General features: G+C 44.8%; 1 protein-coding gene across 2 annotated transcripts in view; it reads left to right on the top strand.

The window, feature by feature from the left end:
* The window catches only part of DYM (dymeclin), a 917,326-nt gene that overhangs the window by 363,485 nt on the left and 527,283 nt on the right, over positions 1-26,558 (top strand). For both annotated transcript variants that reach the window (XM_069219181.1, XM_069219183.1), the window contains exon 9: positions 3,433-3,615. In XM_069219181.1, the coding sequence (XP_069075282.1) occupies positions 3,433-3,615 (183 nt within the window). The remainder of the gene's footprint in view (positions 1-3,432; positions 3,616-26,558) is intronic.

The raw sequence follows: 26,558 nt of genomic DNA, 5'->3' as shown, positions 1-26,558 counted from the left end.
AGTGGTCCCCATGGGACCCCTTCCCCTTTGTGATTGGAAACAAAAATAATTTTTCAGAGCAGGTAGTGGTCCTATGGACCACTGCCTGCTCTGAAAAATACCGAAACAAAAGGTTTCGTTTTTTTTCTAAGTGCAGCTCGTTTTCCTTTAAGGAAAACGGGCTGCAGATAGAAAAAAAAAAACTGCTTTATTTAAAAGTCTGTCTCCAGCAGGCCACCATCCCCGTGAGTGTCCATACTCGCAATGGGGTCGCAAATTGCGACCCACCTCATTAATATTAATGAGGTGGGTCTTTGCGACCCCATTGCGAGTTGCAGAAGGTGTCTGAGACACCTTTCTGCATAGCAAATCGCACGAACTCGCAAATTGCAAGTCACAATTTGCTTTTTTTGCTACATCTGGCCCAAGGTGTGTTAGTAATAGAAAAAAAGAGAAGGAGAAAGGGATAACTGAAGGACTGGAAAATAGCATGAATACTCTGTAAATGACTAGTCAAGCACAGGTGCTTAGTAGGTGGGATGGGCAACTAAAGTAGCTTGAGCCTGGAAGCAATTTGGTTGCAGTTTTCTCGTTGTCTTCTGTGCCAAACAAGGAAGATTTACATAGATAAGGAAAGATATAACAGTGAATTTGTAATAAGATGTCATAATTGGTCCTTACTAGGTGAGACATGGTGGCTTGGAGACAATCGTGGTATTCTAAATGAACATGCAGGCAGTCACCACGCTCAGTCAAAAATAAGGTCTGGGAAGATAGGCAGTGACCTAGACAGAGTGTCGAATAATGTGGTTCCAGTTGATAGTACCAAAGAGATTATGTGCTTGATTACATTTTAAGTCAGTATTACAAGGTTGAGTAAGGGTGTTAGACCTGACATCCTTGGTGTGGTATTCCTCAGACATTTTTCCTTCATCCCTTTTTTGCTGAGCTTGTTTTTGTTAGCATTAGGTCTCTGTGCAAATTATTCCTGCTACTCGTTAGTAAAGTTTGTGTGCTCTCTTCTTTAAACATGGTAAAATTTGCCAAACTGGCACATTTAATTTACTTATAAGTCCCTCGTACACATGCGCAGGGCCTGTAAAATAAAGGCTGATAGTGGGCTGCAACACTAGTTGTGCCACCCACTGAAGCAGCACTGTAAAACATGTCTCAGGCCTGCCTCTGCAGCTTGTAGAGCAGTTTTACACTGCCATTTCGACCTGTCTAAGAAACCTTTCGGTAGGCCTAAACCTACCTTTTTAATACTCATAAGTTCAGGTAGGACCTCCAGTGAAGTGCATGCCATTTGAAAAATAGGGCATATGTGTTTTAGATTTAACATGTCCTGGCAGTGATAAACTCTTTTTTTGCTCTTATAAGTGTGATAAGGCTATCTCTCCCATAGTATAACACTGTGTTACCTTATTGCACTTAAGTAATAACTTCAGTTTGGCAACAGATAGAGACATGCTGATTCCACTAAATTAAATTGTAATTTAAAATCCTGTTTAATAATAAAGTATTTTGAGTTACAATTCTGAAAAAGCCACTTTTAGAAAGTTGGCATTTTTTGCCTAAACAAAATGTGCCTTTCTGCCAATATCCAGAGTCACATGACTGAATGGCTCTCTAGACATTGGGGAAAAAAAGAGGTCTAGGTGTGAATGGAGTAGATGCTCCTAACAGGATGGCTGGAGGGTGACAGGTAAGCTGACCTAGTTACACTTTAAAGGGGCCTGCATGCACCACACCCAAAGGAACCTGTCACCTGGCCTGTCCTTGCCTTTGTCATCCTAGACTACTCCGAGCCACGGGAAGTAACCATAACCAGTAGGCCAGGGTTTTCCCCACACACAAAGGCTGTGTCACTAAGTTTAAAATTGGTACCTTGAGAACTCTCGTAAGAACATTCCTGAGTGTTTGGAAGATTCAGAAGGACTACCCTCCTGTCTGAAGAAAGATGACTGGACCCACTTACCTTAAAACCAGGCTCCCCAGATTTGACTTCAAGGGTCAGTGGGCTGCCCTTCTGATTGAGCTACAGGGGCATGACAAGCTTCCAGAAGCCTCCCTGCAACTGCCCAGCTCACTAGCACCACCTAGACCTGCCGGAGCCCTTTCGCTTGCCACTGCTGGAGTGTTCCTGATTCCCAAGAGGTGCCCTCAACTGCTGGACCCTTTGTTGACATCACCCCTCCTGAACACAAGGTGAAGATCAGAAGATTTGGGTTCCTCAAGATTGACAGCGAAGTGGCCTCTTTGTGCTGAGAACTGATCACCCGAGATGACTGCCAGCGTGAAGCCCCTGGGGGACCTGCACTTTGTACTGACAGCAACTGTACACAGCAACCCCCAACATGAGGTTCTAAGGAGACCTGCCCTTTGCGCTGACGACAATCCACGACGACTGCCAATTCAAAGCTTCAGCTACAACTGGCTCTTTGGGCCAGTACTGCCATACCTGCCCCTTGCACTGACCTCCTTGTGTTCCCTACTAATGCAAAAGGCAGCTCTTCGCACCGAAATATAGTGCTGGACAAAATGGGAAGTTAATTTTAGTCAATAGTTTTGTGTCAGTAGGATTAATAATGGCTGCAAGTAGTACATATCGGGATGGATCTGTGCATAGGAAATAAATTATTAGGGGCAGTGGTTAGGTGCAGCAAGTGATTAATATACTGTGTCTGGAGAAGAAGAATAAAAGTAATGAGATAATGTATTACAACCCTGTGTGTTCCAAGAGATTTGATGTAGTAAGCTGAATTCAGTGGGTGCTGGATACTGATATAGTGAGAATGTCTAGAAGGCACGTCAAGAGATTAGTACCTGTACATGATATTTGGTACATTCGCCATATTGGACTACTCCATTATCTGTCGTAAGAGAGGCGGCCATGTTTCAATGGAGATTGGTGGAGTAAAGGTTAAATATTTAGAGATTGTTAGTAAAGAGGAGCTGTGTTCCAAAGATAAAGTTATATTTAAGATCAAGACATTGTAAACAAGTTGGCTCAATCTTTCTCCATTTAGACAGCAGTAGATTCAAAATATTTTATTAACGAAGGAACTGAATACATTACTTGTTTTTACATAAACTGAAGGTACAACTGTCCGTAGACTGGGGCTCATCTTTAAATTGTTTCCTGGCTTGTCTTCTTATATTACTTTATTACAATAATTTAGTAATATTTTTCTTGGTTTTGGATTTTTTGTTGTTGTGATGTAATGGCATGAAATAAGCAAATACCAATTGGTGAGTATTTATCTATTATTATTTGTTATTTATTAATTTTACCATAACGCATTTGCTTATTGTGATTCAGTGTTTTGAAATAAGTAAAGACTAATTGGTATTTTCTTTTTTTACGTCAATTTTATTGTTACAAAATAATAGGTATCAAAGATTTTCTTTGAAGCATTAATTGTTTACAGTGCTTCTCTTCCTCTCTTCTAGCTGGACTGTGGACAGTCTTCACGCTGGGAGGAGTAGCGAGTAAGCCCACACCCCAACAGGAACAGTCTTCACCATTAGCAAACCAAAGTCTTCTGCTACTGCTGGTTTTAGCTAATTTGACTGATGCACCAGATACACCAAATCCATACAGACAAGCAATTACATCCTTCAAGAATACACAAGGTATGAGCTGTTTTTTATTCTATATCATAGAGCCCCACCCTTCCCTCCATTTTACCTAAAATGCCACAATTTTACTAGGATGACCTTATTATATGAAAATGTTCAGATTTGCTACACTGCAGAACTTGTCATTGTATTTATTACTCTAAGCCATGCTTAATGCTGCCAGAAGAAAGCAAAATGACAAGATGGATTCTGATGAATACTTCTACCTGCAGCTTCCTCACCTTTTGAATATCACCAGGCCCTAGACTGCATCTGGGAAATACTGCAGTATTTCTCCTGTGCCATTGTTGTCTCAATGTCAGCATCAATTACTTCCTGGACATGACGTCACTGGAGCCATGTAGCACCGTCCCGGTGCCAGGTATCAGATTTCCTTTCTCTGCATTAATTTTTTCACTTAAAATTCTAAATGCTAGGGAAAATGCCCCCTCAAAAAAAGCCAGAGTTTAAGCTCTTCTATTATGTCATGACAGATGTCCACCTCAGACCCCTCAATATGTCACTTTGTTGTGCTTAAAGCAGAAGAACAACTCCAATTTGTGCAAGTATTACATCCTCATACACTCAATATTCATTAAGAAGAAGGAGGTAAAACTCTTTATGGCAGGTGTGGCGATAAGTGGCAGACTCGGCTCAGGTCACACTCTAGATCGATGTCTAAGTCACGCTCATCAGTTGAAGTTGTGGTCATCGCCCTTTCCAGATCGTCCAAGGACTAGAGGAATAAACACAAATAGAGGTGCAGGCAAGATGACTCAACCCCTAAACGCCATTCTCACTCCAGATCTAGATGTCCTAAATATTCACCTGCTTTAGCGAAGTTAGTGGTCATCACTCCAGCCGAAGAACTGGTCCTGATCATGGCCTCATCATCTCAATTATATCCAGAATTCCTGGCCCATTTAGTGGCTTTGCACTTGCTATCAGGGTGGTATTTTGTAGTGCATTGTATCCCTCTGGTGTTCCACTGGGCCCAGTGGATCCAGTGAGACCTCTGACTGGTACATTTTGATGGGAATTTTCCTGGCACAAGTTGACCCCAGACGCCACGGCAGGGTGCACTTAGCTGTTGAACCTATGGTTAAGCATAAGGCCATCCTGATGCACTCTAAGCATCAAGCACAATGGATTGTAGAAGAGACTAGTTACTGAAATTGTATCCAGCCTAGACCTGTGCCCAGAGAGGATTACTGGCAGAATCTACGTGGCATCTTCTGGTCGAACTCCGAACACATTCTAATGCCTCAAATCACCGCACATGATGATGAAGCCAGCAGTAAAATGCCCAGTATGCTCCCTCCTGCAAACTCTGACACAGCAAAGGTAGAGTTAGAGTGACCCTCAGTGCTACCATTCCCTGAGGTGACTTTGTTCATCGTGGTAGAATTGCCTTTCTTGATGCTGAAAGGTAGGTCACATGTTTTGAACGAGATCTTCCAGCTAGCCTCAGCATCTTTATAGCTAGTACTTCCTTTCGAAAAGACACTTATGGGACCTTTCAAAGCAGCCTAGGAGAAGCCCATGTTTGCTCCATCAGTGAATAGACTAATCACCCTCAGCTACAGGCTGGCTCCAAGGTACCTGACTTTCCTGTCCACCCATCCCTCACTAGGAAGCTTGGTGATCCAAGCATCTTACCGTCCCAAACACAACCCAGGATCATTCCCCACTCCAACTCCCAACAGGGAATCCAAGACGCTGGAAGATGGAGATGGGCACGTCAGACTATAAATGCCACCTACTTACTGACCAAATATATTCATGTGGTGTGGGGGATGATGAACACGGTTTTGCCAAACCTGCTAGACCCCCTGAAGGACAACTTTGCAGAGTTAAATACAACTGAAGTAATTTATGAATAAATAAAAGAAAGACTTTTGGCTCGTTAATCACAAGAATAAGAGTGGTTTTTAATACAGAATAATTAGGGAAACGTCTTCTAGCATGGTGCCTGCCCTAATGAAGCCCTGCATCATGGTGGGGTATTTAAGATTTGGATTACACTAACCCATGTTTGACCAGTAATGTCTGGCTCTTGGTACACCACAACTTGAGAAAAGGTAAACAAGTTACAATGACTAATGAAGATATACATGTGCGAGCATGCTGTGCTTCATCCAATGGGCATCGCAGGTGATGTCCAACCAAATTTAACGGACATGCCATTTGATGGTTCTTGTCTCTTCAGCGACAAGGCAGACTCTACCCTTAAAATGTTCGAGATAGGGCGAGCAAAGGCCCGTTCTTTAGGTCTGGTGTTTTTAGCCCAAGACTTCTACAGGCAATGCAGGAAGTTTTGTGAGTGCTCCAGAAGGATACAATTTAGCCGGTGCCAACCTTCCCAGCCCGTACAGCAGCCAAATCAGTTTCTCAGACAGTAAAGCAAGTGCAAGGGAAGGCAGGAGGGGCAGAGGGGGTTGTATGTCATCCTACTGACAGGCCTGAAAGACCAATGCGATGGACCAGTGGGTTTTACAAATTGAAGAAAGCAGCTATGTGATTCCTTTCCAACACACCTGTACCCCAAGCTCACCCACCCCACCGGGAGGCTAAGCAGGACTTTGCAGCACTTCTGCAGAAAGGGGCAGTGGAGTTGGTCCCATAGCAGAAAATTGAGCATTGCCATTTCCACGAAGGATAGCAGTTTGTGTCTGGTCCTGGACCTCAGGGTGTTGAAGTTCTATCTTCACAAGGGGAAACCCAAGATGCTGCTCCTGTCTCAGGTCCTTCTGGTAGATAGAGTATCCACCAGAAAGATTGTTCTTTCTTTTTTAATAAGGTGCCTGTCTTCAGACCCAGTGCTTCAGACGTTTGCAGGTTTATTAAATGTCAACATTTTATTCCTTTACAAATTAGCAACTCACTGACTCTGCCATAAACGTGCAACATTTTTGGGGGTTTTCTCAAAATGTCGTGGGGAGCATGGACAAGATTGCAGCAAGACAAGTTGCACTAGATTAGTGTTCTCCTGCATACGTTTTTGTGTCCAACTCTTGCCATCTGCCTGTTAATGCCTTAGTCTGCTGTACCTGCCCAGACTATCTCTTGGACTGAAGCCCAGTAACAAAGTGGTATAAACACCCACTACAAAATTAGGGTCTACACCTTCTAACCAGGTTTGGGGATACTGGCTCGTTAGATGCTTGTGGGCACTTCCAGAGTAGGTGGTAGCAGGCGGGGCCTGTTCATGCGCGACGGTCAGATCGTTGCTGGGAGATGCGTAAGCAAGACATCCTGATACACACATTGCAATCCAAATCAGAGAGACTTTTGCCATGCTCCTGTCCTAGTTAAAAAAAAAAAAAAAAGCACGTTTAAAGTGTCAAAAAGAAATTCAGCAAAACTGGAGTGAAGATCAGCCTGCGAAGTAAAAAAAAAAATGCCAATTTTTAAACTGTGTTAGTGCACCTATACAGCTGACTCTCTAGTTATGACCTGCCTGACAACCGGTCACACTCTTTGTAGAAACCATCACGCCTCGTTATCATCTCATCTATTTTCCTTGTCACAGCCCCTTCGTGTAATCCATACACGACCTCACCTCAGGAATTCATGCACTTCCAAAACTAAAATTATTATTTTTTGTAAATCCATCTATTCAAGCATAACGACATCCTGTCTCGTTGTTGCGCCCACATAAGCCCAGTCATGCTATTTAGGCAGAAGGATATTGTGGATACCTCTTTACTACCTTTAGCAAGCGTTTCTCTGCAAGGTGGACGATAGAGGGCAAGTTCTAGTGGTGATTGCCTGGAAGCTCTCTTGAAAACCGTAGACGGTGCGGTAATACCTGTTTAACCACTTCGCTGCCAGGCCTTTTCCCCCTCCTGTGCCAGGCCTTTTTTTGCCTATTTGGGGCAGTTCGCGCTTAGGCCCGCATAACTTTTTGTCCACATAAGCTAACCAAGCCAAATTTGCGTCCTTTTTTTCCAACATCCTAGGGATTCTGGAGGTACCCAGACTTTGTGGGTTCCCCTGAAAGAGGCCAAGAAATTGGCCAAAATACAGGGAAAATTTTGTTTTTTTCAAAAAAATTGGAAAAAGTGGCTGCAGAAGAAGGCTTGTGGTTTTTCCCCTGAAAATGGCATCAACAAAGGGTTTGCGGTGCTAAACTCAGCAGCTTCCCAGCTTTCAGGAACAGGCAGACTTGAATCCGAAAACCCAATTTTTCAACACAATTTTGGCATTTTACTGGGGCATACCCCATTTGTGCAATTTTTTGTGCTTTCAGCCTCCTTCCAGTCAGTGACAGGAATGGTCATGAAACCAATGCTGGATCCCAGAAACCTAAACATTTCTGAAAAGTAGACAAAATTCTGAATTCAGCAAGGGGTCATTTGTGTAGATCCTACAAGGGTTTCCTACAGAAAATAACAGCTGAAAAAGAAAAATATTGAAATTGAGGTGAAAAAAACATCAATTGTTCTCTACTTTTTACTCTGTAACTTTTCCCTGCAATGTCAGATTATCGAAAGCAATATACCGTTACGTCTGCTGGACTCCTCTGGTTGCGGGGATATATAGGGTTTGTAGGTTCATCAAGAACCCGAGGAACCCAGAGCCAATAAATGAGCTGCACCCTGCAGTGCGTTTTCATTCTATACCGGGTATACAGTAATTCATTTGCTGAAATATAAGGAGTAAAAAATAGCTATCAAGAAAACCTTTGCATTTCCAAAAAGGGCACAAGATAAGGTGTTGAGGAGCAGTGGTTATTTGCACATCTCTGAATTCCGGGGTGACCATAGTAGCACGTGAATTACATGGAATTTCTCAAATAGATGTCTTTTTTACACACACCCCTATATTTGGAAGGAATAAATGTAGAGAAAGACAAGGGGCAATAACACTTGTTTTGCTATTCTATGTTCCCCCAAGTCTCCCGATAAAAATGATACCTCACTTGTTTGGGTAGGCCTAGCGCCCGCGACAGGATATGCCCCAAAACACAACGTGGACACATCACAGAAAACAGAGCTGTTTTTAGCAAAGTGACTACCTGTAGATTTTGGCCTCTAGCTCAGCCGCCACCTAGGGAAACCTACCAAACCTGTGCATTTCTGAAAACTAGAGACCTAGGGGAATCCAAGGAGGGGTGACTTGTGTGGCTCGGACCAGGTTCGGTTACCCAGAATCCTTTGCAAACCTCAAAATTTGGCTAAAAAAAACACATGTTCCTCACATTTCTGTGTCAGAAAGTTCTGGAATCTGAGAGGAGCCACAAATTTCCTTCCACCTAGCGTTCCCCCACGTCTCCCGATAAAAATGATACCTCACTTGTGTGGGTAGGCCTAGCGCACGCGACAGGATATGCCCCAAAACACAACGTGGACATATCACAGAAAACAGAGCTGTTTTTAGCAAAGTGACTACCTGTAGATTGTGGCCTCTAGCTCAGCCGCCACCTAGGGAAACCTACCAAACCTGTGCATTTCTGAAAACTAGAGACCTAGGGGGATCCAAGGAGGGGTGACTTGCGGGGCTCGGACCAGGTTCTGTTACCCAGAATCCTTTGCAAACCTCAAAATTTGGCTAAAAAAACACATGTTCCTCACATTTCTGTGGCAGAAAGTTCTGGAATCTGAGAGGAGCCACAAATTTCCTTCCACCCTGCGTTCCCCCACGTCTCCCGATAAAAATGATACCTCACTTGTGTGGGTAGGCCTAGCGCCCGCGACAGGATATGCCCCAAAACACAACGTGGACATATCACAGAAAACAGAGCTGTTTTTAGCAAAGTGACTACCTGTAGATTTTGGCCTCTAGCTCAGCCGCCACCTAGGGAAACCTACCAAACCTGTGCATTTCTGAAATCTAGAGACCGAGGGGAATCCAAGGAGGGGTGACTTGCGGGGCTCGGACCAGGTTCTGTTACCCAGAATCCTTTGCAAACCTCAAAATTTGGCTAAAAAAACACATGTCCCTCACATTTCTGTGGCAGAAAGTTCTGGAATCTGAGAGGAGCTACAAATTTCCTTCCACCCAGCGTTCCCCCAAGTCTCCCGATAAAAATGATACCTCACTTGCGTGGGTAGGCCTAGCGCCGGCGACAGGAAACACCCCAAAGCGCAACGTGGACACATCCTAAATTTTGGAAAAAAACAGAGGTGTTTTTTGCGAAGTGCCTACCTGTAGATTTTGGCCTCTAGCTCAGCCGGCACCTAGGGAAACCTACCAAACCTGTGCATTTCTGAAAACTAGAGACCTAGGGGGATCCAAGGAGGGGTGACTTGCGGGGCTCGGACCAGGTTCTGTTACCCAGAATCCTTTGCAAACCTCAAAATTTGGCTAAAAAAACACATGTCCCTCACATTTCTGTGGCAGAAAGTTCTGGAATCTGAGAGGAGCTACAAATTTCCTTCCACCCAGCGTTCCCCCAAGTCTCCCGATAAAAATGATACCTCACTTGCGTGGGTAGGCCTAGCGCCGGCGACAGGAAACACCCCAAAGCGCAACGTGGACACATCCTAAATTTTGGAAAAAAACAGAGGTGTTTTTTGCGAAGTGCCTACCTGTAGATTTTGGCCTCTAGCTCAGCCGGCACCTAGGGAAACCTACCAAACCTGTGCATTTCTGAAAACTAGAGACCTAGGGGACTCCAAGGAGGGGTGACTTGCGGGGCTCGGACCAGGTTCTGTTACCCAGAATCCTTTGCAAACCTCAAAATTTGGCTAAAAATACACGTTACTCACATTTCTGTGGCAGAAAGTTCTGGAATCTGAGAGGAGCCACAAATTTCCTTCTACCCAGCGTTCCCCCAAGTCTCCCGATAAAAATGATACATCACTTGTGTGGGTAGGACTAGCGCCCACGAAAGGAAAGGGCCCAAAACACAACGTGGACACATCACATTTTTTTATAAAAAGCAGTGCCTACCTGTGGATTTTGGCCTGCAGCTCAGCCGACACCTGAGGAAACCTAGCAAACCAGTGCATTTTTGAAAACTAGAAACCCAGGGGAATCCAAGATGGGGTGACTTGCGGGGCTCTGACCAGGTTATGTTACCCAGAATCCTTTGCAAACATCAAAATTTGGCCCAAAAAACACTTTTTCCTCTCATTTCGGTGACAGAAAGTTCTGGAATCTGAGAGGAGCCACAAATTTCCTTCCACCCAGCGTTCCCCTAAGTCTCTCGATAAAAATGGTACATCACTTCTGTGGGTAGGCCTAGCGCCCACAAAAGGAAATGGCCCAAAACACAACGTGGACACAACATATTTTTTCACAGAAAACAGAGGTGTTTTTTGCAAGGTGCCTACCTGTGGTGTTTGGCCTGTAGCTCAGCCGGCCCCAGGGGGGGGGGGGCAGAAATGCCCTAAAATAAATTTGCCCCCCCAACCCCCACCCTCCCCCGCCGGGAGCGACCCTTGCCTACGGGGTCGCTCCCCCTGCGTGACATTGGCACCAAAAAACAAATCCCCGGTGCCTAGTGGTTTCTGCCCCCTTGGGGGCAGGTTGACCTAAACTCAGCCAATCTGCCCCCAAGGGGGGCAGAAATGGCCTAAATATAATTTGTCCCCCAGGGGAGCGACTTTTGCCTGATGGGTCGCTCCCCATCTCTAAAAAAAAAAAACAAAGAAAAAAAAGAAAAATTCCCCTGGCGCCTAGAGGTTTCTGCCCCCCCCCCGGGGGCAGATCGGCCTAATAATAGGCCGATCTGCCCCCCGGGGGGGCAGAAATGGCCTAAAATAAATTTGCACCCACCCCCCCCCCCGGGAGCGACCCTTGCCTACGGGGTCGCTCCCCCTGCGTGACATTGGCGCCAAAAAACAAATCCCCGGTGCCTAGTGATTTCTGCCCCCTTGGGGGCAGATTGACCTAAAATTGGCCAATCTGCCCCCAGGGGGGCAGAAATGGTCTAAATACAATTTGCCCCCCCAGGGGAGCGACCCTTGCCTGATGGGTCGCTCCCCATCTCTAAAAAAAGAAACAACAAAAAAAAAAACACAAAAAAAAAATTGCCCTGGCGTCTAGAGTGTTCTGCCCCCCCCCGGGGGGCAGTTCGGCCTAATAATAGGCCGATCTGTCCCCCGGGGGGGCAGAAATGGCCTAAAATAAATTTGCCCCCCCAGGGGAGCGACCCTTGCCTGATGGGTCGCTCCCCATCTCTAAAAAAAGAAACAACAAAAAAAAAACACACAAAAAAAAAATTGCCCTGGCGCCTAGAGTGTTCTGCCCCCCCCCCCCGGGGGCAGTTCGGCCTAATAATAGGCCGATCTGTCCCCCGGGGGGGCAGAAATGGCCTAAAATAAATTTGCACCCCCACCCCCCCCCCCCGGGAGCGACCCTTGCCTACGGGGTCGCTCCCCCTGCGTGACATTGGCGCCAAAAAACAAATCCCCGGTGCCTAGTGATTTCTGCCCCCTTGGGGGCAGATTGACCTAAAATTGGCCAATCTGCCCCCAGGGGGGCAGAAATGGTCTAAATACAATTTGCCCCCCCAGGGGAGCGACCCTTGCCTGATGGGTCGCTCCCCATCTCTAAAAAAAGAAACAACAAAAAAAAAAAACACAAAAAAAAAATTGCCCTGGCGTCTAGAGTGTTCTGCCCCCCCCCGGGGGGCAGTTCGGCCTAATAATAGGCCGATCTGTCCCCCGGGGGGGCAGAAATGGCCTAAAATAAATTTGCCCCCCCAGGGGAGCGACCCTTGCCTGATGGGTCACTCCCCATCTCTAAAAAAAGAAACAACAAAAAAAAAACACACAAAAAAAAAATTGCCCTGGCGCCTAGAGTGTTCTGCCCCCCCCCCCCCCGGGGGCAGTTCGGCCTAATAATAGGCCGATCTGTCCCCCGGGGGGGCAGAAATGGCTTAAAATAAATTTGCCCCCCCACCCCCAGCCCCCCGGGAGCGACCCTTGCCTACGGGGTCGCTCCCCCTGCGTGACATTGGCGCCAAAAAACAAATCCCCGGTGCCTAGTGGTTTCTGCCCCCTTGGGGGCAGATTGACCTAAAATCGGCCAATCTGCCCCCAGGGGGGCAGAAATGGTCTAAATACAATTTGCCCCCCAGGGGAGCGACCCTTGCCTGATGGGTCGCTCCCCATCTTTAAAAAAAAAAGAAAGAACAAAAAAAAAAAACACACAAAAAAAAATTGCCCTGGCGCCTAGAGGTTTCTTCCCCCCCTGGGGGCAGATTGGCCTAATAATAGGCCGATCTGCCCCCAGGGGGGGCAGAAATGGCCTAAAATAAATTGCCCTCCCCCCCAGGGAGCGACCCTTGCCTAAGGGGTCGCTCCCTTTGCGTGAAATTCACGCAAAGAAAAAACTCCCTGGTGTCTAGTGGTTTCTACCCCCCTTGGGGGCAGATTGGCCTCATCAAAATAGGCCAATCTGCCCCCAAGGGGGGCAGAAATGGCCAAAATATAATTTTCCCCCAAGGGGAGTGACCCTTGCCTAAGGGGTCGCTCCCCACCTCAATAAAAAAAAATGAAAAAAAAAAAAAAAAAAAAAAAATGGTCCCTGGTGCCTAGAGGTTTCTGCCCCCCCTGGGGGCAGAAAAGGCCTTTTAAAAAAAATGCCCCCCCTGGGAGCGACCCTTGCCCAAGGGGTCGCTCCCTTTTGTCAATTTCAATGAAAAAAAAAAAAATCCCTGGTGTCTAGTGGGGTTTCAAAAGCCGGATTGCAAGCAATCCGGCTTTTGAAACCCTCGGAGGGACTTCAAAGGGAAGGAAATACTTTTCCTTCCCTTTGAAGCCCCTCCGGGCCTCCCAAGTGATTGAAAAAGAAATGCTTTTGCATTTCTTTTTCAATCGCGCTGGAAGCAGAGCTTCCAGCGTGACTAGGGAGGCCCCTGTGACAAATCAGCGTGCGCTCGCGCGCTGACGTCACAGGGGGGGGTCGGGGTTGGAAGGGGAAGGGATTCCCCGGCCAGTCCTGACCTAGGGGGGTGGGGGGGCGGCCCTCGGGAGGAGCGCTAGCGCTTCTCCCGAGGGAAGCATTCAGGACGTAATGGTTACGTCCATGGCGCCACACGGGCGCTGCCATGGACGTAACCATTACGTCCGTGGCGGGGAAGGGGTTAAAGCCTCTGCCTGCTTAAGTTTAGAACCTTAAGACAGGTTCTGGCTATTTAAAACTAGAATTTCCTATGCGATTCGATTCTAAGACAGCGCCTACCAACTTCTCTTAGTACTTTTCCCGCATCATCGTGACCGCTTCTTTTCCTATTTCTCTTTTGTCATTTTCTGCCCCTGTTGGAAGGTACTTAAGACACGAAGGCCTTCTACACCAGCCTTTTCCAACCAATAGCTTGTGAGCTAGTGGTAGCTCGCCAGCTACCTATAAGTAGCTCTACTCTGTGCATCCCAGCTTACTGATTAGGAAGCGTTCACTTTTTTTTAATGAATATATTCATACCAAAACTGAAAAGTGTGTTATTCAAGGCAAAAATGTGTGTGCTTTCAGAACTCATTAGCTGATGTTTGGAGGATGTTTGGAGAATTAAAAATGCGTTTAAATCTGTTTCAGTGATAAATCAGGCAGCATTGGGGAGGCATATTACTAGTTTTAATAACTTGGTGCCAATGTAAAGACATTCCACATTGACAAAGCATTTTTTTTTACATTACTGGTGACAATCGTTCCTGCTGCACTTAGGCGATCACTGCTGGTAACCCTGTGTAACCACTAATGTAATCCTATCTGATGTGGTCACTATTAAAATTCTAATAATATCAGTAGCTTGAGATCGTTTTCATTGTACATAAGTAGCTGTTACAGGAAAGGTTGGAGACCCCTGTTCTACACACAGTGTTGCATCAAAGTTAAAGTGTATTTTTCATAGGGTTCATTATTACCCCTTGTCTTCTTTTTTTGTCTTAATTTTTGTTTTTCATTCTGAGCTCCAGTTGGTGGCACCTTCAGCTCTATCCGTTTTATTTCCACAGCACTATTCATGCCATTGCCCCTGGAACTTGGCTTCAGTCTTTCCTTGGACTTCCTAAAATCCTTCCTTAAAACCTTGGCCTTCATCACGACTCCTAGATGTTTTGTTTATGCCTTTAAGGCTTTATTTTCCTTGTACGGGGATCCTTCCTCCAGACACCAGCGCTTACCACCTATATTTAAAGGCTGGAGCAAAGTGGGTACTGGAGAACCTTGCCCCTGTAACGCCAGGCCCAGGTCAGAAGCACTTGTTCTGCGTCCTGCTGTTAACGCTTCTTTAGAGACAGTGCTTGTTGTGCCCTTCTCAGGAAAGCACCACATTTTCCTTTCTTTTCTTTGTTTGTGGACTGCAGGATGTCCTGTTTCAAATTGATGGATGCATGTGTTGCTTGCCTGTTTTATTCTGCCTCCTGTTCTAACTTCCATGGCCACGCATTGTGCCTTGTTTCAGACACCACAGCACGTGGTTAACTCCACTTGTGGGTGTGGTCTGACCATGCTGGACTAGACTTTATCCTAGGTTTCTCCTTGATGGTCTGCCTGCTCATAGTTGCTCTGTCCGTTTCTGATTTCAGGGTGGACTGTTGCAGTTTGTTTGGACTGAACTGCGTTGTGCAGCACTTTCGGTGGTGATCTCTTGGTCCAGCCTGACTTCACTATGGCAGTTCTTTCATGGTGCGAAGAGCACACTGCTTGGTGGTTGGGTTGCTGCAGCATAGCTAGGAGGTCCGGACTGTGGTAGAATTTCTCCTGATTACCAGTTACTCATGATTCCTTTGTCCTTAATTCTTTTGGTGTGTGCAAGTGTGTCCTCCAGTAGGTTTTCACCTCCTCTGCGTGTTTCAGTGGTGACCCCTTGCACTCTTTGGTCTGTGGCAACCTGCTTCTTTAGTCTGCATCTCTAGTGATGGCGCCTCGCTGGCACATCTGGAAGAGTGGTTGATAAGTTACCTAACTAGGATGGATGATCTGGTTACTTTCAGTGGATGTAAGTAACTGCATACTCTTAGTGCCATTTGCAGCACCCTTTTGTGAGCTTTATTGTGGACAGCTTGCTTTCCCAGTTGGTGGGCTGTAGGCAGCCTTTGGTGGGTTGCTGCACACCTCTTAATTGTTTAAGTTTAGGAACAGTAGAATTCAGTAAGAAATCAGTAAGAAGCACTATATAAAGCAAATGATTTTATCTTATAACTATAACTGGCTTCACTTGTGTTTACTGCACCCCAGTCCATTTTGTACTTGCTAGGCTTACCTTGTGCCTGTGCCACTCTGTCTCTACTTTTTGTACACTATTTTTCTGGGGCAGTTTCATAAATCTCATTTAAACTCTGGTGTGCCAGGTGCTATTTGGGATTCGGAGCTGTGTACGCACCCATAGGTGTTTTATTATGTGTGAAATTTCGACAGTCTTGTAGCTGCATCCACTTGGTGTGCAGTACTCATACAGTAGTACTTGCAGTGCACAATGCTAAGATTGTGAGTTTTGGCCACGCCTGGATCATCTGACTGCATTTAAACTTGTGGCGAGAACTAGATGTTTCTGTCCGATTCAGATTGTTAAGGGTTCAGATTCTACTGTCACCATGGTCTTGAGTTCAAGTCCCATACAAGTCTTTGGGGGTCATTCTGACCCGCCAGGGCCGCGAATGACGGAAGCATCGCCAACAGGCTGGCGGTGCTTCAATCCCCATTCCGACCGCAGCGGTAAAGCCGCGGTCGGATTGCCGGGGCCGGCGGTCATCCGCCGTTTTTGCCCCGGCTGGGAGAATCCGCCAGGGCAGCGCTGCCCTGGGGATTCTGACCCCCATACCGCCAGCCTGTTTCTGGCGGTTTTCACCGCCAGGAAGAGGCTGGCGGTTTTTACCGCCAGGAAGAGGCTGGCGGTAAGGGGTGTCCTGGGGCCCCTGCAGGGCCCCATGAAGCTTTTCACTGTCTGCTTAGCAGACAGTGAAAAGCGCAACGGGTGCAACTGCACCCGTCGCACCGCCGGCTCCATTCGGAGCCGGCTCCTGTGTTGCAGCCCTCATTCCTGCTGGGCCGGCAGGCGCTAACTTGCTTAGCGCCCGCCGGCCCAGCGGGAATGTTGGAATGGGGGCAGTGCTATTTTGGCCGCATGGCGGCCAAATGGCGGCTACCGCCGCCCGGCAGAGTTAGAATCCACCCCCTTTGTGTGGTACATTTTAGGTGGTCAGGTTTGATTAAGTTCCATGATCTTTTGCTGCTGATGGCTCTGCAGATAACTTGTCAGTAGCTTGTTAGTAGTTGTCATCATCTCAAGCTATCTTTATTGCCTGTTTGTATGCTGTTGGTTGGCGGGTGAGTGGTGACAGCCTTAATTTCGTTTACCTCCATCATTATAGATTTATGTGGCCTGTGGCTGTGTGACTCCCACACTGGTCATGATTACTCCTCTGAGTTCTTCTCTTCTCTCACTGATTTATTTTGCCTTTATGCCTCCTGGCTAGTGGCTATGGCTTTGGCTCTGTGTTTGCTTTGGGCATTCTTTGAATCCTCCTCGGTTTTCCTTCATCCTTCGGGCTTTGCCAGAGCTGCCTTGGGGATTCTTTTGGTGCTGCTTCTTGGTCTTTTTTGGCGGGGCCTCTGCCTCTGTCCGGAGTGCAGTTGTGCTTGTGGCTTGTTGTGGTATATACCTTCTTCTTTTTCTCAATACATGTGATGGTGCCTTATCCTGGTACTGCTTTTTGCCCTGTCGATCATACTTTCATTTGAGTCGCACTTTATCCGGTCGAGATTCTATTTAGTTCCTCAGTCCTTGCATGTCCTTGCTGATCTGACTTTGTCCACATCTCACTTTTCTTCCAATAGTGTGTGATGATAGATACTCCACTCATTCTTCAGAGGGTTCTCTGACAGTTTGTGGTTAGTGTATATTTTTTGTGGTGATAGGTAGTTCCTTTGCTCTTCAAAGGGTTCTCTGCCAGTTCTACAGTTAGTGTGTTTTTATCTACTAATGTTCATTCTCCTGTAGTTCTCTGTTACCTTGTGAGTTTTCTGAATCTGTTTCTCCAGTGTGATTGCTTAGTACATCCTCATGCATAGGGACTATGTTGAGGAGGATTTGCGAGGTGGTAATGTTCTGATTACTTACCTGTGATCTTGATTACTCTCAGTCCAGGTCTCCTCATCACTGTCATTCCATCCCTACCTCCTTCCCTGCTTTCCTTTGTAATCTTCCTCCTAGTGTCTATTGTTGGTACCTACAGGATGTTGTTGGACACTGTACCTGAAGAAAGGCGCAGGCCTTCAAAAAAAAATATTAGTGGCAAGTGACTAACCTGTTTCCTGGGTGAGCACTCACATTATGTGTAATAAGAGTAACAAGGAAGCCTAGACTTAAGGTCATGAAGATCAATGAGGTAAGTATGCAGGACATTACACATGTCTCCTAAATGTAACAATCACTATGGCATCGGTTACACCATTCAGGAGAGTTTCAGAAGAAACAACTGGAATGGCCTTGGTAAGCATGTTGTGTCTAACTGAGGGTGTGGTGTCAGGAAACCTGCTGTCCCTTTCTAGAAAGTGACGTATTGACATGTTTTTAATTCCTCTGAAAAAAATAGATACTTAAGGAAAGAAATTTGGGTGATGTGCACTAAATTGAAGCAGCAATTGAATTCCTTGCAGTTAAATTGAGTAAGCAAATGACTGAATTCAAATCAGATTTTGTGGATGTTCAAAACAGGAATGACATCACTGAAAGATATGCACAGAACCTAGTAGATGATATCAAGACAGTGGAAGAACACGGCAAATAAAATGAGTAGCTTGTTTTTCTGAGCTCTATGCTTTGCAAACATCTGTCAGTAAGTGTGAAGCTTTTAGATTTCTTTCATGGTTTTTCACCTCTGTTTCGTTATTGTTTTTATTCACTGTAGAAGGGCTTTTCAAGAGCTTTAAACTGCCTAATTCTTTTAAAATCTTTATTGTTGTTGAATTTGAATTTTTTTTAAGACGCACAGGCAATTCATGTCGGACTAATAGCCAGTCCTAGTATTGCTTCTTCGATTTGCCCGCTCTAGTTGCTGAGGATGGGCAGGGTTAACTCGCACCTTCAGCTATTTAGTGCTCACACGAGTGTGGACGCGCACTTTGGGCGTACTCCTGGTGCTCTGAAGGCGCTCCAAAGGCAACCCTGTCTATGCTCAGGACGCAACCAGCAGTAGTTATGCTGTCCGTCACCCGCCAGACTCGGTAGGGCGAATATTTCATAGCAAGGAAGCCCTCTCAACTGTGCAGACGCCTAGATGCATTCACAGTTTCCGGCAGTTTGTTTTCTTGCTCAGTCTGTGGTTTCACTTTATCTACACATCCAGGCCCTACGCTATGGGAACCACATTCCACAATCCTAGATTTTTTTAAATTCTAATGCAGCCAGCAACAGGACCTTAAATGCGTGCCAGATTAATGTGAGATCCTACCCAAACATAAAATTGAAATCTGGAATATCCTATATGATAATCATTGAGATATAATTTCCTCACTGAAACATGGCTTAATTCCAACTCAGGCCCAGACCTCACACTCGCTATTGCTGACAGGTACTCTCTCTCTCATATAGACAGAGTAGGCACAGCAGGGGAGAGGCCAGTCCTCATTTACCACTCTAAGTTTATTTTCTCTAGTGAGCAGCGCTAAGGCTGTTTCTTTCACCAATAAAATTTGGAATAATTTTTTTAATTTCCGGAGCACTTATTTATCGCCCTCCCAAACCTTACGCAAATTTTTGCGAAACCCTATATTCTACTTCATGTCCTACACTTTCCTGGCATTGGGCGACTGCAACTTACATGTTGATGACCCCAGCTGCAAGGCTGCAGAACAGCTCACTGAAGCCCTGTCTGACCTCAGTCTAGTTCAAAGGGTAGAAGGACCCATGCTTAAAGGAGGCTATACGCTTGATGTTATTTTTTCTAATATTCCTTCTTTAGAAGTTGGATCCTAACACCCTTTAGCCTGGTCAGACCAATGCTTAGATACTTCTTGTATAGAGCAACCTCTCAGACAGGTGCCTGAAAAGATGAAGGCATTTTTATATCTCCCCTGGCACTCTGCCTCCGACACAACTTTAAACATGGCCTGATCGACCAATCAGTAGATACTGATACAACAGTTTCCTCCTTCAACTTTGACCCCAAGGATAATCTTGATAATATAGTACTCTTAAGAAAGGACTTCCACTTCAGCTCCCTGATTCTCTGCTGTGCTTGAAGCAGCAAAACTGAAGTGTAAAAAAGTAGAAAGGAAATGGCAGCGTGATTTTCTAGAGGAAGACAAACTCAGTTATAAACTTTCCTTTAAACAATTTAGGAAAAATATAAAAAAGCTAAAGCCTGTTTGTTCACTAAACAATGTGACAAGGCAGCAAATGCCCCTTGAATAATTTTCAAAATTATTAATGTTTTCCTAAATCCTTCTGTCCACACTGTCATCACAGGAGTTTGTTAATAATTTGTCAGAATGTTTTCATGACAAAGTCTTTAACATCTATTCCAAATTTACAAGTAATAAAGAGACTGTGTCTATGACACATCGGTCTGTTTCCCAGACTTCGAACTCTCAACTCACTTCATTTGTGAAGAACTCAATGAAGGAATCTGAGAGTATGATTCATAAGGCCTTTTCGCGTTCCCCTCTGGACCTCTGCCCACTGCATATTCGTAAATGGGGAGCTCAGTACATGAACCCACAGATCAACTCCTTTTTTAATCTCTCCCTTGAGTCAGGCACAGTGCCAGCTTGCTGGAAAGAGGCACACTGGTCCTTCCTCTTTAAGTAAAAAAAAAAAACTATCTGGACCCTTCATATCGAGTTAACTATAGACCCATTTCTCCTCTCCCAGCCTGTGGGAGGATGCTGGAGTCCCTAGTCAATCATCAGATTACCAGTTACATTGAGTAGTCACGTCTTGCATCCTTCACAGTCTGGTTTCCATGCTGGCTTCAGTACCGAGTTGGCACTCTTAGAAGTGACAGATTTTATTAAAACCCAACTTGACCTGGGCACTAACTCCATAGTCATCTTGCTTGACCTATCTGTCACTTTGGACATGGTGTTGCACGGCACTATCTGGAAATTGTTAAAATCTTTCCTTTCCAACATATCAAGCAGAACATTTTCCCCTTTTCACCTCAGGTTACCGAATGTCAACTGTGGAGCACCCCAGGGCTCCGGACTTAGTCCCGGTCTCTTTAACATCTGTATGGCCACCCTAGCTGCCATTGTATAATCTTGGGGATTCAATGTGGTGGCTTATGCCGATAACACCCAGTTGATGTTTGGCTTCAAACACTTGGATGTCTCTTTCACAGCTAACTTTCAGGGCTGCTTATCAGCGGTTGCGGAGTGGATGCACAAAAGCTATCTCTGTTTGAACTCAGTCTGAGATTCTAATAGATGCTACATCATCTGGATTGGATTTGTCCTCTTTTGGCCTGGAGAACTGGCTCAGCCTCTGGTGCCTTCCACCACTGCCGAAAACCTGGGGGGTAAAACTGGACAATGCACTGCCTTTGAAGCCATACCTTAAAGCCATCTCTGGAGCTTGCTTTTCTCTGTTGAAATCTTTAAGAAAGGCACTTAAATTTCTGCCTGAACACACTCGAAAATTGAAAAACTATCACCCATGTTCTAATTACATCAAGACTTGATTATACTAATGTGCTGCTTCTCTGATCTCCTCAACTCCTGATTAACAGATTACAGCGGGTTCAGAAGCAAAAACCAGATGGGTTTTGAACATCCCAAAAGTCAATCAATACGGAATGACCTGTAAACGCTCTGCTGGCTTCCTATCAACCAAAGAATACATTTTAAAGCTCTCATGATCACGTTTAGGGCTACTAAGATGAGAGGCCTGGCATACATTTGTGACAAGATTAAAATATATCATATCTGCAGAGTACTTCGTTCGGCCAACCATAATTTGCTATGCATCCCTAAGATCAATAAAGCAAGAGCAAGTAGTTGTTCCTTTTCTTTTTTTTGGTCCCAAAAAATTGGAATCTTCTTCCTGAACATATTAGGAGTACAACAACAGAGGCCACTTTTAAGACCCTTCAAAAGACTCCTCTTTTTAAAGAGTCTTAATATGGGCCTGATTTTTATATTCTGAGGCTTTTCCTTTTTGCGTCTTGCTACATCATAGAGCCAACGCTCATTTTGGAGTGGCTGACGCATTTTTAAAACTCATTTATTCATTCAACATCTGGACTCACAATATGGTGCTATATTTTATAAAAGGGTGCATGTTTCTCTTTGCTTTTGGGCAACTCCCCATTGGGTATTCTTTCATTAGCGCTGAATATTAGAGTGGCCAGGCGAGGGAAAGAGTGTGGGAAGGGAACAGCGGGGAAGGAGATCTGAAAGAAAAAAGGTTAGCATACAAGAAATATACCCTCAACAATAACTTGGCTGTGTTGCCACCTTCTTGGGATTTCTCTTTACATGTTTACGCTTCTGCGCTATAAAAAAGATGTACGCTGTTGGACCTGGTATGATATAAGCTCACACCTTGAAAACGTCACAAGCATCACCAATTATGGCATTCCACATTATCATCCTCACTCATACCATTGTAGGAACTGTAATAAACTGTCACACGCTCATTCTGCACTTCTTGCTTGCTTCTGCCCAAAGGTTTCCTCACGCAGACAATATTGCCTTATTTCTCAGCTTACACACGTAGATTTGTATCACTGATAATATGGTCTGCGAGCCCCAAGCTCGATGCGTTTATGAAATAATGGCACCCAACCTTAGAGTGTCTTGCATTAACTTAATCTTGTATGTGCACGATCACAAGCAGTTCTGAAAATGCTGCCAACTTGAAATACCAGAGAGCATCTTTGATACAAGGCTTACCACTCAGAGGACTGCCTGCTTTGTGATTTGCATGCGAGAAATACTTGCAGACTCCTCTGCATGTTACTAACTGCTGTGGAAGCCAGCAAGAATCAGAAATGCAACAGCAGCCTAACTTGCACTTAGCGCGATGCCCTGCTTCAAAAGAAGGCCGCTCTGGAACTGCTTGGCTCACGAGGAACGATCTGAGCTCCTGCACTGATAGAAGCCAGAGAATAATAAGCTCCTCCCATCAGGCGGGTTGCCTATATTAGGCTGAATCACACCCAGGACACACTCAAGATGGCTGCCCTCTGAGGCAGCAGGGAAATGGAGCTCTTGGGCTGCATACTATAACAAGCACTTGCAATGCAATGGGTCTCGCGTTTGCGAGAATTAAGGCTATTAGCATTGTAAACTCCTAACCGGTCTTTTCTTGCCACATAAACTGAAAATTAAAAGTAAAACAGTTTCACATAAGCGAGCCGGCAGCTGCCATGAGCGCAAATCAGACACACAAAAGGAAACCGAAGTTTGCCCGCAGTGAAATGTATCGGTAAATGTGCAATTATCCATGTAACCGGCAAAAGTGCAATTGTCCATGTAACCGGCAGAAGTGCAAATATCCATGTAACAGGGTTGATATCATGCAAAGCGCTCGACTACTGCCCAGCGAGATCGCTCTGCCTAGAAATAATAATAATAAAGAGAAAACGTAGTCCAGAAACCATACCGAAAACATGGAGCCTTGTATGTTTACAGTAGTTGGCCAGTGCGCTTGAGGCGGGCTAAACACCAGACAAGACATGACGTATGCATGCCTTTCACTAATTAAATCAAGCAAATTTTAAAAGGCAAGCCCTCGAACCAACCAAACTGATGGGCGTGGTTAAAAGCCCACAGAGATTACACCAGGACAGAGCGCTTTGCTCGCTCAACCCCAAAAAGGAGAAACTAAGCGCATTTCAACATTGGCACATTGGAGAGCAACACGTTTGGCGCACCTAGGATGTTTGTTCATCAGCTGGATGAGACATTGTAACCACCAGTGGATGAAGCTTGCAAAATGTCTCTTCCCACAGCGGGACCTGCTAGTGTTACAGGGACCACAGGAACAAAGCGCAACCCCTGGAGAAGAGTTGTGCATTTTGCATTGGGCAGGCCCTAGAACACACACCGCTGCGGCGTTAACCACAATAAGATGATGGACGGATTGTTTGAATTAATCTCAGCCACTGGCAATTGCTCAGCGGCCCAAGGGATTGTCTGTGTCTGAAATTAATTCAAGCATTCTATCCTTCACCTTGTTGATTTTGCCCTTGCCCCCGTAAATGCACCAAGTATGCCGAGGCGAAGATCCCGGGCTCACTGTGCCATTGGAATCAAGCAATAGCTGGCCGAAGAGCTCTAACTAGGGCGAAACAGGTCCCAGGTTGCTTGTATTGCGGGTCAGGGAGGACCTGGCCTCACAGTTCAAAGTGGTCTGTCCTCATAAGGAGTAGGGTCGAGACATATGTGCGTATGGATTGGTCCAAACTGAGGTGGCATGGTGGACAAAAAAAAAAAAACAATAGATTTGGATGGGGCCTGATTGATTGCCAGTGGTTGATATTAATTCAAGCATTTCATCCATCACCTTGTTGTTTTTGCATTGGCAGTAATGCGCCATCCTTGGATTTGAAGCTTTTCTCATTTACATTGGGCCACACCCCCAGGCAAATGAGGGTGCACCTTCATCACAGTACAGGAACTAATGTGTTGGGTATTGAGCAAGGAGTCCTACAAGCATCTGGGCTTTTGCTTTGAAATGCTTCTTGGGCACAAAATGTAGGCAAAATGCCCCTGTGAGCACTTCCATAAAGCCAGTCTGTTTTTCAATGTTCTTCATAGGCTAAAATGTTTGTGGAAAAGAAACTCCTCATGGGTGGAGTGAAAATAATTGTTAACAGGGTTGTTGAATTAGTCTGCTAGTTAATGTTTAGTAGAAGTAGTTTTGAGACTTACACCTCCGCACAATAGGATATCCATTTTTCTTTTTAACTACAGATAGATGGATGGCTTTTAACTTTGAATATTGAAATTTCTGCTTTGCCAAAGGTGTGTGCTAGCATGTTTCGTACATTACCAAATTTTCAAGTTACTACATTTTCAAGTTAGTCCCTCATTTGATGGTTGAGTCATGGAAGTGGTCACAGGGATGGGAAAATGATATAAAACCCATTGTTCATATATGCAATGTGCCAGATTGTTAATCGAGAGAACTTATCTGTGAAGTCAGCCAAATTACTAGTGGTTCACACTGTAAAGCTGAACATAAAAAGGGTCAACAGCCCTAAGATGCTAAATAAATTAAGCTTGTAAAATTTCTATCATAAAAAGGGTATTTGGTTTCCTCTTTGAAGGAGCCCCATCTGAGGAGAAATCAAGAGATCTTACTTGCGATGCTGCACTGTCCCTCGGCCCCCAGTATGAAGCACTCTGCCTCAGTTAATTCAAGGCGTTGTGGCATTCCCCAACTTATGTCAAAAGATCTAGTATTCCACCCAGTGATAAATAAAAAGGGAAGATAATTGTTAATCAGAGGTTGGTCGTGAGTCACCCTAATTAACATAATCTCAGTTAAGGGTGCAAACGTAAGACAAGTAAACTTCTTCAAATGATTACTAAGTAGGTTTTTGACTGTGCAAGTGGGAGTAGCATACCTGGGGTGGGGCGGGGGAGTGCTTAGTCTCATCATGGAGAATGGTTTGGATAGATTTCACCCTCATGATCCTCTATTAATGTAGCTAGACTTTGGAAAGTATGAGAGATGCTTGTTCAGAAAACTGAAGTTTGCTAGACATAACCACTTTAAAAAGTCAATAAAGTTGTGGCTGTGAATTCTTATTTCATGGATGACTTGACACTTGCAGCCTTTTTTGCTCCCTCTCATTAACCTGTTTCAGTCCGCTGGAGCACTGAGAGCAGTGACACCTACCATGAGCGAGGCCTAATCTTTTTGAGTTTTAAACTAGAAAAGGCCATATTCTACATCGTATGTACTGAAAGAGTTGTACGATGGAACGAATGCAATTAGCACGATTGCCTTTACAATATGGTAATTACAACAAATCCGTCATTACAACGAATGCACTTACAAGAAAAGTTTTTTTTACCATTAAAATGCTTTTACCATGCATGTCTTTTACCACGAAAATTTCGTTGTAGAGACATTGTTGGTAAAGACATATTGATGGTAGAAAATAAAATGGTAAGTATAACCCATAAATACTTATGTGTGTGTGTGTGTGTGTCTCCACCCACAAACCTCACTCACCCTATACCCCAATAATTCTCTTACCCCCAAAACCCATGCCCAACCCTAAAAATACCCGTACCACCCTAAATCGGATACCCACCCTAAAACCTAAAAATGCCCTTACCAACTCCAAAGCGCATACCCACCCTAAAACCTAAAAATGCCCTTTCCACCCCAAAACACATACCAGCCCTAAAACCTAAAAAACCCTATATATATATATATATATATATATATATATATATCATATATGTGTATATATACACACCTAAACCACTTAATACTTATCTGTACTTACCTGCAAAACCTTTACCACGCATACACCTTTAACATTCATGCCTTTACAAAATAAAAAGAATAATACTTACCTTTGAAACCTTTACCACGCATACACCTTTACCATTCATGCCTTTAGAATAAAATTTGTTGGAAAGGCATGCGTGGGAAAGGTATATTCATAGTAAAGGCATGCGTGGTAAATTCATATTCATAGTAATGGCATTGTTGTAAATGCATTTCGTGGTAAATGCATCGTTGTAAACCATGTTTCCGACTGAAAGCAGTCTTTAGTATTAATGCTTAACTGTTCATGAAACAGGACGGAAGACTAAGTTCACTAGATGACCCTAAACAGGTGTTATTTATCCAAAAAAGGCAGGTTCCAAAAATGTAAGGAAGTATGCACAGCTAGACGCTGGTTTGCTAATGACGAAGACTTGATCAGAGAGGGCAGTTTTTTGGAAAGAGTGCTAATAAGGTTTGATTTGTGTTTCTTTTTACCTAGACTACCTCTCATGTTATTGGTATACCATTGATTCTATGTAGCTAGGAATTGAAACTCACAAGGGTTGCAAGATGTTGTCCCTTCTATTTCTTGTTACATGTTAAGAAT

The sequence above is a fragment of the Pleurodeles waltl genome, chromosome 1_1 (assembly GCF_031143425.1).
Source record: "Pleurodeles waltl isolate 20211129_DDA chromosome 1_1, aPleWal1.hap1.20221129, whole genome shotgun sequence".
In the NCBI taxonomy this organism is placed as follows: domain Eukaryota; kingdom Metazoa; phylum Chordata; class Amphibia; order Caudata; family Salamandridae; genus Pleurodeles; species Pleurodeles waltl.
The sequence above is the reverse complement of the archived record's forward strand: the minus strand, read 5'-3'. Positions and strand labels throughout refer to the sequence as shown.